The sequence below is a fragment of the Anabrus simplex genome, chromosome 5 (assembly GCF_040414725.1).
Source record: "Anabrus simplex isolate iqAnaSimp1 chromosome 5, ASM4041472v1, whole genome shotgun sequence".
NCBI lineage: Eukaryota > Metazoa > Arthropoda > Insecta > Orthoptera > Tettigoniidae > Anabrus > Anabrus simplex.
This window is the reverse complement of record NC_090269.1, coordinates 139,148,108-139,164,558: the sequence shown is the minus strand read 5'-3', so window position 1 is coordinate 139,164,558 and position 16,451 is coordinate 139,148,108. Positions and strand designations below refer to the sequence as shown.

Genomic DNA, 16,451 nt, shown 5'->3' with positions numbered 1-16,451 from the left:
ATATAGTTATAACTTTCCCTCCCTCCCTTCTAGGTCTCCCCTTCTATTCTTACTTCTAGTAGTTATCGACCTCTCATCCCTCATCTCCATTCCTCCTTCTTTAACCAACCTATACCGTTCCATACCCTCTGTATCTTCCATCCCTTTACGTATTTTTCCCCATATGTCTTTTAAGCTCCTACTTCTGACTTTAATCATAATTTTTTTACCTTCCTGTCGATCTGTCTCCTCTTGTCCTTTCTTGTTCACTACACCACTGCACTCCGCTCTCACCGATTCTTGCTACTCACCCCCACTCACCTCCTCACTATTTTGGACTTCTGAATCCACCTTCCCTTGTCCTTTCTTGCTCACTGCAGCACTACACTCTACTCTCCCAGTTTTTTGCTGCTCACTCTCACCGTCCACTTCACTATCTTGATCTTCTGTCTCCCGGCTGCACTGCCCATTCTCTTCTGAGATGCTCTTCTCTCCTGCCACGTCTCTCCTCCTCTTCTTTTCTTCTTTCTTCTTCCCAACTTGCCTTGTCATCTCACCACACTCAACCCTCTCGTTTTCGTCCATCTCCTTTAACTTCGTCACTGAATGTACTCTAACCCATCACCCGTTTGTCACCTCCAACCTCAGACCTCTTATTCGGGCCTTTAGCCCCTGGTTCCTCGCTCTCCATAGGTGCCTATTCAAGATCCTCATATTTTCACTTCCTTCTCTTCCCATGTCTCTTTTCACCCTTATTTTCTGTCCCTGTAAATTCTTACTGTTACCTAACACAATTTCTGCCATTAGGGTAGATAAAAATTTTACCCTAATTGGCCTCCGACCTTTAGTTTTACCAATTCTCTCTACATCGTCTATGTCAATACTACTGAAATTTATCTTCATTGTATCACGTATAACTTCGATCCCCTTGTCTATCAGTTCCATCTTGTCCTCCCTCACATCTTCCTCAACTCCATATATAAATATGGCTTTCTTCCATCTCTCCTGCTTGTACTCCCACCCTTCTTTCTTCATCCTCATCATCTCCCCTTTCAAATATTTCACTTCCCCTCTCAATAACTCGATTTATTTCTCATTATTATCAACTCTTCTGCTTGATTCCTCCGTCCTCGTTTCCAGCCATTTCTTCATGTTGCCTATCTCCTTTCTCTGCTCCTCCATCATGTCCTTTATTTCCTGCACTTTCTCCCACTGGCATTTCCCCTGCATGACTTCACTCACAACCACCCTGAGTGCGGCCAAATCCTCTGCGTTATATTTTCCACTGGTATTTGGGCCTGGGTTTAATTCCACCCCCCCCCCAATAACCAGTAGCACCGCTACCACTGCCACTACCAGCACCGCTTCACTCATTTTTAATCCGTCCTTACTTATCACCAATCCATTCTTGTTCTCCTTCTTCCGCTTCGCCTGCCATTTGCCAATAGCGGCCCGGTACTGCTCGATGCCAACCATGTTCACCGCACGCACTACTCTACACGACCTCTCTCCTCGACCGCTCGAGCTACACTGAAATACATGTTTGTTTTGTCGATTGGGAAAAAGCATTTGACAGAATTGATTGGTGTATACTGATGCGATACTGGTATAGATTGGAAAGACAGAAGGTTAATAAAGCAAATGTATGTGGGCCAGAAAGTGGTAGTTCAAGTAGAAGACGATCAAACCGAAGAGAAGTATTGGAAGAGGTGTGAGACAGGGTTGTTGTATCTCACCGACACTTTTTAATATATATCCTGAAAATCTAACCAATAAGGCCTTGGAAAAAATCAAAAGGACGTGTAGTGGGAGAAGAAATAACGAAAACCATCAAATATGCTGATGACATGTCTGTGTTAGCAGAAACGGAAGAAGAGCTTCAGGTAATGCTGGAGAATATTGTAAGTGTGGGTAAAGAATTTGGAATGAAATTGAACATTGGCAACACCAAAGTGTTAAAAATAGAAAAGTGAGACAGCACAATTAATATATTAATAGATGTAATGGTATTAGAGCAGGTTCGATCATTTCAGTATTTGGGAAGCTTGATAACTTTCAGCGGAAGTTGTACAGAGGAAGTGAGATGCAGAATATCCATGGTAAAGAAGTCTTTCGGGAGAGTGAAAGGTTTGCTGACAGCTAGAAGCATACAAATTCAATTTAGGAAGAGGTTTGCCAAATGTTTTGTGTGGAGTGTGGTATCTTATGGTTCTGAAACGTGGACAGTCAGACAGAAATAATAAAATATTTAGAAATATTTGAAATGTGGTTATGGAGAAGAATGGAGAAAGTGAAATGGACCAATAGAGTGAGAAATGAAGATGAGGTGAGCAGGATAGGAGAGGAGAGGAACTTCATAATGATGATACAGATGAGGAAATCTTCCTGGATTGGTCACATATTACGTAGAAATTGTCTACTACAGAGACTCATGGAGTGAAAAGTTGAAGGAAATAGCGGGAGAGGAAGAAAGTTTGGAATGCTGACAGATGTGAAGTGAGGAAGAAGTTGCAAAGCAATGAGGAAGATCGTCAGGACAGAAAGAAAGGGAGGATATCCAGTTGATAGCTGTGTAAGGACAGATTTACTGATAGAAGACAAGATGATATTTTGGCGCCGTTATTCCAACAGTTAACGGAAGAAGGAAAGTTGCGTGGGTGGTTTCAACAAGATTCAGTCCCTGCTCATACAGCAGAAGATCCTCTTCTTACAATCTCGGAAGTGTTTGCAGACAGAGTGATTAGTGCTTGACTATTTCCCCCTCGTTCTACAGATCTAACAGTGTGTGATTTTTACTTGTGGGGTAAACTGAAAGTGTATCGAACAAATTCCCACACGTTGGAGGAACTGAAAGAAAACATTACGAATGAAATCAGAAACATTACAGTGGCAGAACTCACTCGCGTCAGCCAGAATGTGGCTACCAGATACAATGCCTGTATAACCCAGAAAGAACGACTCTTCCAGAATTATAAGATTTCATATAGGATTGTATGCACGGCGGCCGCGCGCGTCATAAGCTCGGCTGAGACAGCTGCTGTAGCACAGAGTACAAACACCGTGCATTCGGTCTTAATTTATATGAGACACCCTGTACAGAGTCGACGGCGCTCATCTCCTAAAATAAAAAGAGGCGACACTGTATGGGGATATCACGCGTGTGCAAAAATTTAAATACCTGGGAGAAATACTCACCCCTAATGGAGATGAAAAGGAGGGATTAAAAGAGAGGATGAGAAGGATGACACCTATAAGTCCAAGTCTCTCTCAGTTCAACCCAAGTTAAAACATTACTGCACAGTGGTTAGAACGGAGTGCCTTTATGGAGCAGAAACCTTGACGAGGATGGCTGACCCAGTCCTTGAAAAAAGAGAAAGAAGATTCTTACCAAAAATCTTAGGCCTAAGAAAGTCGACGAGTGATCCAAACGCATTCCGGTTAAGATGGAATTTGGAGCTCTACAAGACAGTAGAAAGAATCACGACTGTGATGGGGAAAAGGAAACTGATGTTTGATGGGCATATCAAAAGAATGAACCCTGAGAGATTAGTCAACTTCTGCAGGAAAAGTGGAAAAAACAACCGGGATGGTTTATACAGGTGCACAATGACTTGGCAGAAATAGTACCAAAGAGGAGGATATAAAAGAAAGGACATCATTTAGAAAGAGGGTTGCGGGATTGAGGGATGCGCCTGAGGAGCAACATGCGAAGCCACGGAAATCTCGGTGGAATAGCGAGCAAGAAGAAGCCAAAGACTGAAGTATTATGGCGAGAGTGTAAAGAAAAAGGTGTCAGTCTGCGTGACAGAAGGAAGATTGTGTAAACGTGTTCCATAATAGGTGGCCGGATCTATAAATAATAATAATTTGGAATTAGTTTTTTTCACTTTGTGATGCACTGCCAGATACAAGGAATAGAGTAAATGCAGACTGGATGAATTGGCGCTAAGTTATGGGAGCCAGTCACGAGCGAGACATCGGGAAGTGCAGACGTGTGAATGAGCTGAGGTGCGCAATATGGGGATAACGATACAGCAATACAGGCTAAGAATTGGAAGATGGCATGGTGCAAGGCAGTGTTGGAAGGAAGGTGGAGTTGAGAGAGGAAGAGAAATTAGTGGTTATAAAGGACTGTTGGAGATTATGTTGTGTGCGACGGTTATTGCGACGCTGCTGGTGGTAGGAGGTATAGAAAAAAATCCGGGTCCAAACCAGGGACCGTTCGGCTGGGAGGAGCTTGAAGAGATCAAGAGAGTGGTGAAGGAAGCAAGCAAAGGAGAAGAAATTAAGGAAATGATGCAGGAACACCAGGCAACCCAAATGAAGGAGATGAAGGACTTAAAAAGTTTTATAAAAGAAGAAATTGGAGGTGTAAATGACAAGTTAGCGGAGATAGAAGATGAGGTAGGGAGCTTGAAAAAGAAGGTGGTGGTACTGGAAGAGGAATTAACAGCAATGAAGAGAGAAGTGAGGTTAGCGAGGAACGAATCAGCAAGAAAAAATGTGTTTGTGTATGGTGTACCAGAGGAAGGAACAGAATCAAAAGTGGAATTAGCATTTGAAAGTGGTGGACATAGTTTCGAACAAAATGAAGATAAACTTTTCTGAAGTTGATATAGATGATATATATAGAGTGGGAAGGAACAAGGGACATAGGCCGGTGAAGTTAAGATTAATATCAACCCTGATGGCTGATATACTTCTGAGGAATGCTGGAAATTTGAAAGGATCGAACATTTATTTGAAGGCTGAGACAGAGAAAGAAGACAGGATGCGGTCGGATGTCTATAAGCGGCATATGTGGCGTGCTAGAGCGCAGGGATTGCGAGTCAAGATAGTGGGGAGGTGTCTGGTTAATTCAGGCAGAAATTGGTCGCGATCGTGGACACAGGAGGAACTGCTGAGGATGGAAAAATGTGAGGAGGAAATGAGTTGCAGAAATCGAGAGCAGGGCGACATCAGCACGGAGAAGGAAGAGAGAAGAGGGGACTGCGGTGTCAGCGGGCAGGTAGCGAAGACAGCAGAGTCCTTGGTGAGTCAGTACAGCCCAGGAAGGAGTGAATCAACAAGTAGGACACTAGACCGAAGTGAAGTGGATACAGGTAGTGAAGAGGTGACGGGAAGGGAAAGGAGTCAGGGTAGTGACTCAACCTCCCCGAATAGGAATAATGCAGAAATAAACCTGGAGAGAAAGCAGGCGTTAAACAAGGCGAGATCCTTAAGTTTAAAAGATCTATGGGGTGGGAAAAAAGGCTCTGGCACGGAAAATGGGAAGGATGGGGGTGAGAAGAAAGAGACGGATGGGGTGGAGCCAAAAGGAAGAATCACGAGAAGTAAGGGGGGAAGTGGTGAAATGCAGAAGTATAGGGAGGGGGGGGGGAGGAAATAAATAACTAGATATGGTGATAGGAATGCTGAATATTGAGGGGTTGATGGGGAAGTTAGGGAATAAGGAAATTGTGGATTTAGTGAAAGATTTTGAGATTATTGCTCTAGTAGAGACGTGGTTAGGGAAGGGGGTTGAAATTACATGGGACGGTTATAGAGTAGTTAACGTGTTAAGGAAAAAAATAGGGAAGAGGGGCCGAAACCCAGGGGGCATAGTAGTTTTAATAAGAAATGAGATAGCTGAATGGGTGGAGACGTTACAGACTAGGGTAGAAGGGGTAGTGTGGTTGAGAGTAAAAATGGGGAAGGGGGTAGCGGAAGCAATTTGTCTGGCACTGCTTTATAACCATCCGAGCGATTCAGTGTATGCAAATAAACATTTTTTTGACGAACTGATTGAAGAAATAAACACAATTAAAGGAATGTATGTAGAAGATGGGATGATTTTATTGGGGGATTGGAATGCGAGAGTGAGCAATAGAGTACCGGTATACGGGAAAGAAGTAAAAGTAGACGGGGTACTGCAAAGGAAGAGTAAGGATAATGTTGTAAATAGTTATGGAGAAAGGTTATTAGAGTTATGTGCTCTAGAACATTTATTTATTTTAAATGGTTGGATGAAGGGGGATAGTGTGGGAGATTTGACGTATATTACAACAAATGGAGGGAGTGTGGTGGACATAGGAATAAGCTCAGATATAGCATTAAGGAGAATAATAAGTTTTGAGGTGTTAGAATATGGGTTAACAGAACATATGCCTATCAAAACAAAATTGAGAACGTTGGTCGCTGATGAGAAGGGGAAGATGGAGGAAAGTAAGGAGAGGTATAGGAATGGAGGATGGAAGTATGTATGGGATGATAATACTAAAGAGAATTTAAGACGGCATTTGAAAGAGGAGGGAGATATATTAAGGGTAGGAATTGAAAGGGCGGTAGAAGGGAATGATATGGATAACGTGCTAAAATTAATTGAACTCCCTGTATGGAGGGTGGGGAAGAAAGTGAGGAGAAGGGTAGAGGGAAAAAAGAATAAAATGAATGGATGGTTTGATGAAGACTGTAGGAGAAAACGTGAGGTTGTAATGAGAGCCCTAGCGGAGTTTAGGAAGGAGGGTGTGCAAGAAAAAAGGAAGGAATATTGTAAATTGAGAAGGGAATATAAGGAGGTATTGAATGAGAAGAAAAGAGGATGGAAGGAGGCGGAAGCTGAGAAAATAAATATATATTGTAGAGAGAAGAAATTTGAGAGGATTTGGGAGTCAATAAACAAGATCAGAAGAACGAAACCGGAGGGGAAGGGGGATAAAATAGGAGAAAACGAGTGGGTTAGGCATTTTAAAAGGCTTTTAGAAGGGGAGAGGAAATTGGGTAGAGGAATAGACAAGTCACAAATTGGAAGGGAACTGGAAGTAGGCATTACAATATTGGATGGGGAGATAACAAGGCAGGAGGTAATTACAGTATTAAAAAATGCTAGACCCAAGGCTGCAGGAGGTGTGAATGGTATTTCCAATAGTGTATGGAAAGAGGTAGGGGCAAATGAACCGATGCTGAGAGGGATTGCGAAATTCTTTAATAGGTTGCTGGAAACGGGGAAATTTCCTAGAGAATGGAGGAAGGGGGTATTATGCCCTATTTATAAAAATAAAGGAGCTAGTAGTGATCCAAACAACTATAGAGGAATCACACTCCTAGACTCGCTGTCAAAGGTGTACACAGGGGTTTTGGCGAATAGGATAACAAATTGGGCGGAACAGTACGGTAGGATACCTGAGTTCCAAAATGGATTTAGGAAAGGATGTAATACAGTTGATAATGTTTGGATTCTGGACACGTTGATTACAAAGTATGTGAGGATAGCAGGGCGTAAATTATTTATAGCAGCGATTGACTTAGAAAAAGCCTTTGATACGGTCAGTAGGGAGGCGCTCTTTTTGAGATTAGGGGAGGTTGGAATGTCGAAAAAAATGAGGGTGGCAATTGAAACTATTTATGAGGAAGTGTTTGTGATGATTAAATTGCAGGATGGAAGGTTGAGTAAGTGTTTTGAATCGAAAAGCGGGGTGAGACAGGGATGTAAGCTATCCCCGATATTATTTATATTATTTATAAATAATATTTTAGAGGGTCATGGTGGAGACGCATGGTAATGCCCTTGGGTAGGGAAAATGGAGGTTCCGGGGTTGCTATTCGCGGATGACCTATTGATTTTGGCTTTGACGGCAAATGGATTGCAAAAAGGGTTGGACAAGGTAGTTGAATATACTAGGAAATGGTCTCTCAGAGTAAATGTAAGAAAGACTCAGATAATGGTGTGTAGGAAAAGGGGTGGGAGAAAGAATAAGGAAGTCTGGAGGCTGGAGCAGGAAGAAATTAAACCAGGAGGAAAAATTGAGTACCTAGGTGTAATAATTAGTAAGAATGCTTCTTGGAAAAATCAGTGTAAGAAGGCAAAACATAAAGGAAGAGGAGCGCTTGCGGTAGTAGGAGTATTAGAAAAGAAATTTTCAGACGTTAAATACAAAATTCAGAAAACGGTGTTTAAATCATTGGTAATGGGCAAAATGCTATTTGGGGCTGAAGTATGGAGAATGGAGGAAGACAGGAGTGAACTAAACCAGGTGGTGGCGAAATTTAGCAAGATCATGATGGACCTACCGAATTGTACAGCCAATGCCGGGGCCAGATTAGTCTGTAAAGAATCGATAGAGGTTGAAATAGCTAAGAGGGTGTTCAAGTACTGGATTAGATTGGAGGAAGGGAAGGGTGGGGCGTTAGTACAAGAAACGTTTAATTTTCAGAAAGGTATGACGAATGAAGGTTACTGGGTGAATAAGTGCAAAAAATGGTTACAAAAGATTGGATTGGGGGTATATGGAGAGGTCTGGGGGGATGGTAGGAATAAATGGGTATGGGAAAGGATAAAGGGAAGACTACTAGATATTGAAAGACAGAGCTTAATAGGGGAATGTAGAGAGAGAGTCTCTTTATCAGTATTAAATAAATTGGTGGAAGTAATAAACCCGAAAACGGAGTTTGAGGGTAGAAGGGATAAGAGAGGTTTGTATTGGTGGCTATTGGGTGTTCCGAGGAATAGGGGGTGGGTAGGTAGTGAGAATAGGGATAGATGTGTGTTATGTGGAGAGAAGTGGGAGGACCTGCATATTTTTAATCAATGCCGACCTTTGGCGGAGATAAAGATCAAACTACTAAGTAAGAAAGAGCTGCATATGGTAGGGGAAAGCTATAAGATAACATCTTGGTTATGTCGAGAGTGGGAGAAAGGAACGAATATAACGAAATTCTTAAATGTGGCCAGAGCTATATTTATAAAGAAATTGAGGGAGTAACAGGGGTTGTGCAGATAATGTGGTTCGTGCTGAGGGAGAAAGGGGGAAGGCATTCTGCTCAGAGGAATGGATATCCGCCCTGAGCAAATGCGGGAAGGGTATCATGGTAATCATGATATCAGAAGAGGGGGCTGTAGTGTTAGGGGAAAGGGGGAGAACACCTTGCCCTGTGGAAAGGTGATCCGCCTGGGGCAAAGGGAAAGCCTGAGAAAATTAGGTAAGCGTTGAGAAAAGGGGAGGTTGAGTAGGTTTGAGGGTAGTGTAAAGCTTAGGTGGAAGTAAAAAAAAAATTAAAAATAATAAATAAAACAAAAAAAAAGCGAGTTGACTGAGTGAACTAATGGACTTGGAATGGAGTACTGTCTGTTGGTGTGTAAATGAGGAGTGAAAAAATGGATTGTTTAAGTGTATTTGTGTGAGGAGGGAGTATAAAGAAGGTATATGTGATAGAATTGTGATAGATTAAGTGGGAATGTAGTTAAGGAGAAAATGTTGGCAGTATGGAAATTATGAAAGAAGGTCATAAAAAAAATATTTAAAAAAATTTAAATGGTGTAGATGCCTTGATGAGGGGTGTAAAATTGAGGGATTCTTGATGTACAGTATATGTATTAAGTTTAATAGGATGGAAGAAATGGGATCTAACAGTTTGATGTAATTGAGGTGTTGTAGACTGAGAAGACGGAGTGAACTAATGGATTTGGAATGGAAACTGTTTGTTTGTGTGTAAGTGAAATGTTAAAAAAAAGTCAAATTGTTTCAAGTGCGATATAAAAGGATTGTTAGTTGATGTCTGAGTCTGAAGCTTAATAAGGTGAGTCGGTTTGATATATGAAGTGTGGTGTGGTAGGTGGAGAAGACTGAGTGAACTAATGGACTTCGAATGAAAAAAGTTTGTCTGTGTAAAAAAAAGTGTTAATTGTTTAGGTGCGTTGATGAGGGATTTTAAATGGTTGTTAGTTGATGTTTAAGTCTTAAGTTTTATAAGGTGAGATGTAGATAGCGGGAGTAGTGCGTGAGAGGTGAGGGTGACGTATCAAGGGAAGAGGGAGGGGTGGGGGACTTGACCCCACTCCAAAGAAGTTAGACTTGAGCATGTCTGCACGGAAATGAAAAGGATAGGGAAGGTAGTATGCTGACAATGGACAAGAGTATGTGTGACGTACATAGCGGAAGTGTGTTGCAGGCCACCTGTTGGGTCTGGTTTCAGCCAGGGTGGCTTGTAACACATGATAAGGAAAGGAACACAGTGTTTGTCAGCGAGGGTCGGTGAGATACGATACCAGTTCTCACGTGGCAAGGCTGGTGGCTGCTGTAGACGGGTTGGTGGGCGTGCGTTCCATGCCAGGGCTGTTGCAGCGACCAGTCTAATTAATTTTTTTTTAGGTGGTAGTCAGGGGTTGGGCTTTGGGTAGTTAGTAGTGCGGTATCGTCCTGCATGTGTGCTGGCTATCCGCGTACGTGTGGGATGATACTGAGTAGATGTAGAGGTAGTAAATGTAGTTAAGTAGTTTTAAGAGAGATGTAGTTGCTATTATTGCTTGTTTTCCTTTGTTTCGCTCTGTCTGTCCTTATTGCCTGTAAGCCGATGGTGTACACTAGGGTGGGCAATAAAGATATGTATGTATGTACTAAAGTTATGGGAGTCCTTTTCGACCGGAAGATCCTGTTGAACTTAAAATCAAAGATCGACCAGTAGCAGCACTCTACGGGGCTGAATGCTGGCCATCTCCATGCCATAGAAATGAAAACGCTTCGATGACTTCTGAGACTCAGTAAATTGGGCCACGTGAGGAACCAGGACGTCAGAGCGGCTCTAATTACTGACAAAATGCTGGAGACTCCCCTGAGATGGTATGGTAACGTACTGCACAGCAGCAGTGCATTGAATTTCTCTCACCGGTTGGCCGGCAGGCGCGCCCGGCTTACATGCCTCGCGTTGACTCATCACTGCCCGCTCCGCGTCATAGCAACACTTTGCTCACTTTATCCGTGCATGACATGAGATAACAATTAAAATTAAGAAAATAAGAAACAAGAAAATAAGTATTAAGAAAATTAGTAATTAAGAATTAAGGAAATAAGAAAATGACAGGATATATTCAAAATGTTCTCCTCCTACATCCACACATTTCTGGCATCGTCTTAGGAAACTCCGGTTCACACTCATAAGTTCGTCTTCCGTAATTTTAACAGTTTCGTAGTCCGCTATGCTGAGCTCTTGGAAACCCCGGGTTCTTGTCCAAATCGTCTTAGGGATTCTGTAGGCATACTATGTTCTAATCTTTCTGGGATTTTATTTAATTTTTCCTCGTTATGCAGACGTCCTTTTTTTTAACTTCGCTTCTTCTCGAATAAAGAACCAGTTTCTCTCAATTTGTTTACGAGTTTCCGCATGGTCTCTCTATGTGGAGGTTGTACACCTGGAAATTGTGTTACAAATCGCCCGACGACTTCCCAGCAAGGTTCTGTTTTCACATAATTGAAAATGAAAATCCACAGCCTGGTTCCAGTCGTGAATGAAGCCCCATTTGGGGGGAGGATAGGAGTTGTGCCGGCTGTCGAAACCTGTTGTACTTCTCTGGCGCAATGATTAATGACTGACAAATGAAATGAAAGCATATTGGGGAGTGTGGCTGGAATGAAAATGACAGGGAAAACAGGAGTACCCGGAGAAATACTGTCCCGCCTCCGTTTTGTCCAGCACAAATCTCACATGGAATGACCGGGATTTTAAGCACGGAACCCAGGGGTGAGAGGCCGGCACGCTGCCGCCTGAGCCATGGAGCCTCCTTGTTTTCACATAATTATTGTACATAAATACCCTTTCCTTTACCGTGTAGACATGTGGAGGCATTATGAGAACTATACCCCGAAGTAACACTTCACTTTCGAGAACAGTTGAAGCGACAGGATCAGCACTTAATACACGTTCTAAGCACGGACCTGAGCTGAGAAGTGCGGCCATTCCCGTACTGTCGCTGGGCTGTGTAGCGGGAAGTGATGAGTCAACGGGAGGCAGATAACCAGGGCGCGCCTGGCGGACAACCGATGAGAGAAACTCACTGTACCTCGGTTGCGAAGGTAGCACTAGTTTTGAACACCGACGGCCATCGCATTACACCAGTTGATGCCAAGGATCGTAAGCGATGGAAAATGAAGGGCAGAAAAGCTGATCCTGCAATTACACGGGATAAACGCTAGGGAGAAGAAAAGAAGAAGACAAGATCTTGTCGTTGTGAAAACTCCTACAGGCTTTCTCAAGACTTTTTCTAGAGTAGTCAGGTTTATTCTTGTGCGGTCGTGGACTTTGATACCGTAGGTCCAATTTTAGCACTGACTAGTTTCATCACTCCCTTCAGGCTGAGAGCTTGTACATGCTTAATGTCGTTTATTGCTAGAATGACATGAGCTGCCTTTCTATTATATGCTTAATGGAGCACTTACTGCTGAGTTGAAGTGTGACACATTAGTGTTTGAGGTCATTGACTATTGAATTTTCTATTAGAGATGGTAATTTACGTTCTGGTGTGTATCTTTCCCCCATTCTTTCACCTGTCCTAATGTTGCAAACATTTCTTAGCAGAGAAAGTAGGGGTCCTCATACTAAGAAAAACGTAAAAGTAAGCAATTTCCTCAATTGTGCCGAAAGTTGAAGGTCTAAAGGACCCGGAAAGGTTTCAAATCGTGAGTCCTGCCCAGTTCCATCAAACTAAAAAGGCAAATTTCGAAAATCACTTCCGGTCTAAATTCCGTTCCGGAGAAACTGTCTATAATCGCTTGTTTCATTACCCGTTTTCTTTCTTATTCAAATTCTAGCCAATTCAACTCATTTACATAATTATTTCTGTGATGTGTTCCTTGTTTTATTACCCTCAGCCATTTATTGATGTTTTGAAAAAGTCCACACCGATTGTAGTCATAAGGGCATAACTTAAATTCTGCATTAACTCACAATAGCGCTCCTAGTGGTGTTTAAGTGAAACAATGTATTGACTCACATTAGCGCTCGTAGTGGTAGAAAAAGGCAAACTGCTAATATAATCGACCAGATAACGATGAATAAGAAGAGGACTGCAATTTTTAGGAATAAATAAAGAATATATTCTCATACATTATTATATTTTATTTACCTAAAATTCGTAGTTCATATCCTTAGTTGCCTGCCTGAACTGTGAAAATCTGTCTGATTTAAGTGGACGCTATTCTACACTTTCATCTATGTCAGTTTTAATTTCTGTGATTTGGTTCAACCAATTACTACATTGTTTGCCTAAGCGAGATGTGAATGTCTTCTCTGTCATACATTATTTCCTCACATGCAAGATTCCAGAGCATATAGAGGATGTTCTTGAGTGGCTTTCACAGACCTGACAGCAGCCTATGATACTCTTCATCACCGGCTATTGCTGTTCAAGATGTATCTCTTCACAAAGGACTTCAATCTTATTTGAGTGATGCGAAGCCAACTCCAAAACCGAAGCTTCCCTGTGGAATTTCAAAGACAACGCAGTAGCTAGTGGATTCGGAAGATGTGGTAAGAAGCAAGTCACTTGTTGAACACGATCAAAAACCATGAGGATGACACACTTGTATCACATCTTCTGATAATACACTTGTATCACTAAAACGGTCACATCCCCTGGTAACACACTTGTATCACTATAACGGTCTCACCTCCTGGTAACATATTGTACATGTAACACAATAACGATCACATCCCCTGGTAACACACTTGAATCACTATAACTATCACATCTCCTGATAAGACATTTGTATCACTATAACGATCGCATCTCCTGGTTAACACACTTGTATCACTATAACGGTCTCACCTCGTGTTAACATACTTGGATCACTATAACGATCACATCTGCTGGTAACACACTTGAATCATAACGATTACATCTCTTGATAACACACTTGTATCACTATAACGATCACATCTCCTGGTAACACACTTGCATCACTATCACGATTACATCTCTTGGTAACACACTTGTATTACTATAACGGTCTCATCCGGTAACATACTTGAATCACTATAACGATTACATCTCCTGGTAACACACTTGTATCACTATAATGACCACATCTCCTGGTTAACACACTTGTATCACTATAACGGTCTCATCCGGTAACATACTTGAATCACTATAACGATTACATCTCCTGGTAACACACTTGTATCACTATAATGACCACATCTCCTGGTTAACACACTTGTATCACTATAACGGTCTCATCCGGTAACATACTTGAATCACTATAACGATCACATCTCCTGGTAGCACACTTGTATCACTATAACGTTTACATCTCTTGGTAACACACTTGTATCACTATAACGGTCTCATCCGGTAACATACTTGAATCACTATAGCGATCACATCTCCTGGTAACACACTTGTATCTGTATAACGATTACATCTCTTGGTAACACACTTGCATCACTATCACGATCACATCTCCTGGTTAACATACTTGTACCACTATTATAGTCTCACCTCCTGGTAACACTCTACCCTCTGCAGTGCTCCCAAGGTATTAGCGATATTAATATGTGGTACGTTTCTTTATTGAAGGCCCCAACTACGTGTGGATCGCTACGCAGAGTGTCCTGGGAAGTTCCGCTGAGGCTCCACCTGAACTTCCTGTTGGCATGCTCGGTGAGTACATGTCTAGGAGCAACGTTTATCATGGATATGTTTCTGGGCTTGGTGTGCCATCTGTAATTAGCTAAGCAATTCAGTGTCGACAAACACCTGATACCGTAACTAGGCAACCAGTGTACCGCACGTCATATGATGGAAGAACGACCCCATTTTGGTGGACGGAAAGACATGTTTTTGGATTAGACTGATGTTGGACGTATTAGTCCTATAAAGAGAGGCTGTAAACAAAGCAATGCGAATAATTAAAAATCTGAACACTGCTGAAGGAAAAGAGAATGATTACTTTCGATTTATCGGAACTCTTTCCCTCCCCTGTGGGTGGAGGGAAAGGATGCACTCGATACCTGCACCTCCCGAATGTCGTAAGAGGCTACTAAGAGGGGGAACAACCGAAAAATCTGCACTCGCTCTCTCGTCTTCTTCCTTCCATCCTTTCTTTCTTTCTTTCTTTCTTTCTTTCTTTCTTTCTTTCTTTCTTTCTTAACCCGTTTAAACCCCAGGGTTGGCTTTTTCTCCCTGGACTCAGCGAGGGATCCCACCTCTACCGCATCAAGGACAGTGTCCTTGAGTGTGAGATATTTGGTCGCGAATACAACTGGGGAGGAGGACCAGTGTCTCTGCTATACTGAACAGGGTCCTTGTGGGGGATGGGAAGATCGGAAGGGATATACAAGGAAGATGCCGTGGCCTTAAGTTAGGTACTATCCTGGCATTTGCCTGTAAAAGAAGTGGAAAACCACAGAACACCACTTCCAGGATGACTGAGGTGGGAATCAAGCCTTCCTCTACTCAGTTGACCTCCCGAGACTGGGAGGACTCCGTTTCAGCCCTCGTAACACTTTTCAAATTTCGTGGTAGATCCGGGAATAGGAGCCCTGCCTTCGCGGTTGACAGCTAATCACGCTAACCACTACACCACAGAGGTGGCCTCTCGTCTTCGAAGCCCCAAAACATATCCATGATTCCACGTTTTTCCGTGTAGCGGAGACATTTGTTACCTTAGTTTAAAGTATTCATAATTATTCTCACTGTTACCGCTAATATCCTTGTTTCCATTAAGTCATAGCCAGTTGAAAACCACCTGTCAAAGCCACCTGTAGTCTATGTACCTTAAGTTTCATATTAGCTATTATTGATCCCTCATCTTGTCTTGTGTGAAAAATATAAAGTATAAATATGATAAGTACATTAATACTCCTGATTGTCATATTTTTGTCTTATTCTATTTTGTTTCTACATTTCATTTGATTATTGGTTAATGTATTTGATTGTACATGAAGTTTCAATCACATTGTTTTATTCGTTATCGTCAGCCATGTTCAGAATATTCTCGATTTCATCAGTGTTTTCTTAGTATTATAATGACTAGGAAATACTGTGCCATAATGATCTTTCCCTGGGGGTCATTCCAATATGTGTACCGTGACGCGACAAAATCTGTGACGGAAGTGTAACCATAGCAACCGTGCAGGCAGTGATGTAATGTACGGATGGTTGGCCATGACCTGGAGATCATTTAACATTCGCAAAGGGAAACGTGGTTTATTTTCTTTCTTTATTTCATCTTCGCTCTATTCTGGGCGCTGATGGAAATTCTATATGTATTTTACCTCGCCATCCAACTGTTTCCCCTTTTCGCTACATTGTTGATGACCAAATGTCCTAAGAACGAAGACCAAAAATAAATTCAGATCCCTTGTTCCTTTTCTAGAAGATGGCGTAACTGCAGTAGTCAATAGTGGCGATTGGGAATTAGAAATGGGGGGGGGGACCAAAAAATGTACAGAGAACAAAAAGTACCGGGATTTTTGGGATATAACGGAAGGGCGGGGGGGGGGCGGGATATACATGAAATCTGGAAAAAAGAAAAAGCTACAAAGTGGTAAGTTTTTTGAAGCTCTCTGAGCGAATTTCGGCAAAGAGGTAACGGTTGACAGTTTATCAAGAGTTCGATAATAATTTGAGATTTTGATTCAATATATACAGTAAAATTTTCACCAAACGAACTATAATTACACATGTATAGCAATTAAATAGAAGTACGGTGTGATTATAA

General features: G+C 42.0%; 1 protein-coding gene across 3 annotated transcripts in view; it reads left to right on the top strand.

Annotated features, from left to right (window-relative positions):
* LOC136874698 (glutamate receptor ionotropic, NMDA 2B) overlaps positions 1–16,451 on the top strand; it is a 314,639-nt gene that overhangs the window by 160,656 nt on the left and 137,532 nt on the right. For all 3 annotated transcript variants that reach the window (XM_067148348.2, XM_067148349.2, XM_067148346.2), the window contains exon 5: positions 14,306–14,389. In XM_067148348.2, coding sequence (XP_067004449.1) covers positions 14,306–14,389 — 84 coding nt within the window. The remainder of the gene's footprint in view (positions 1–14,305; positions 14,390–16,451) is intronic.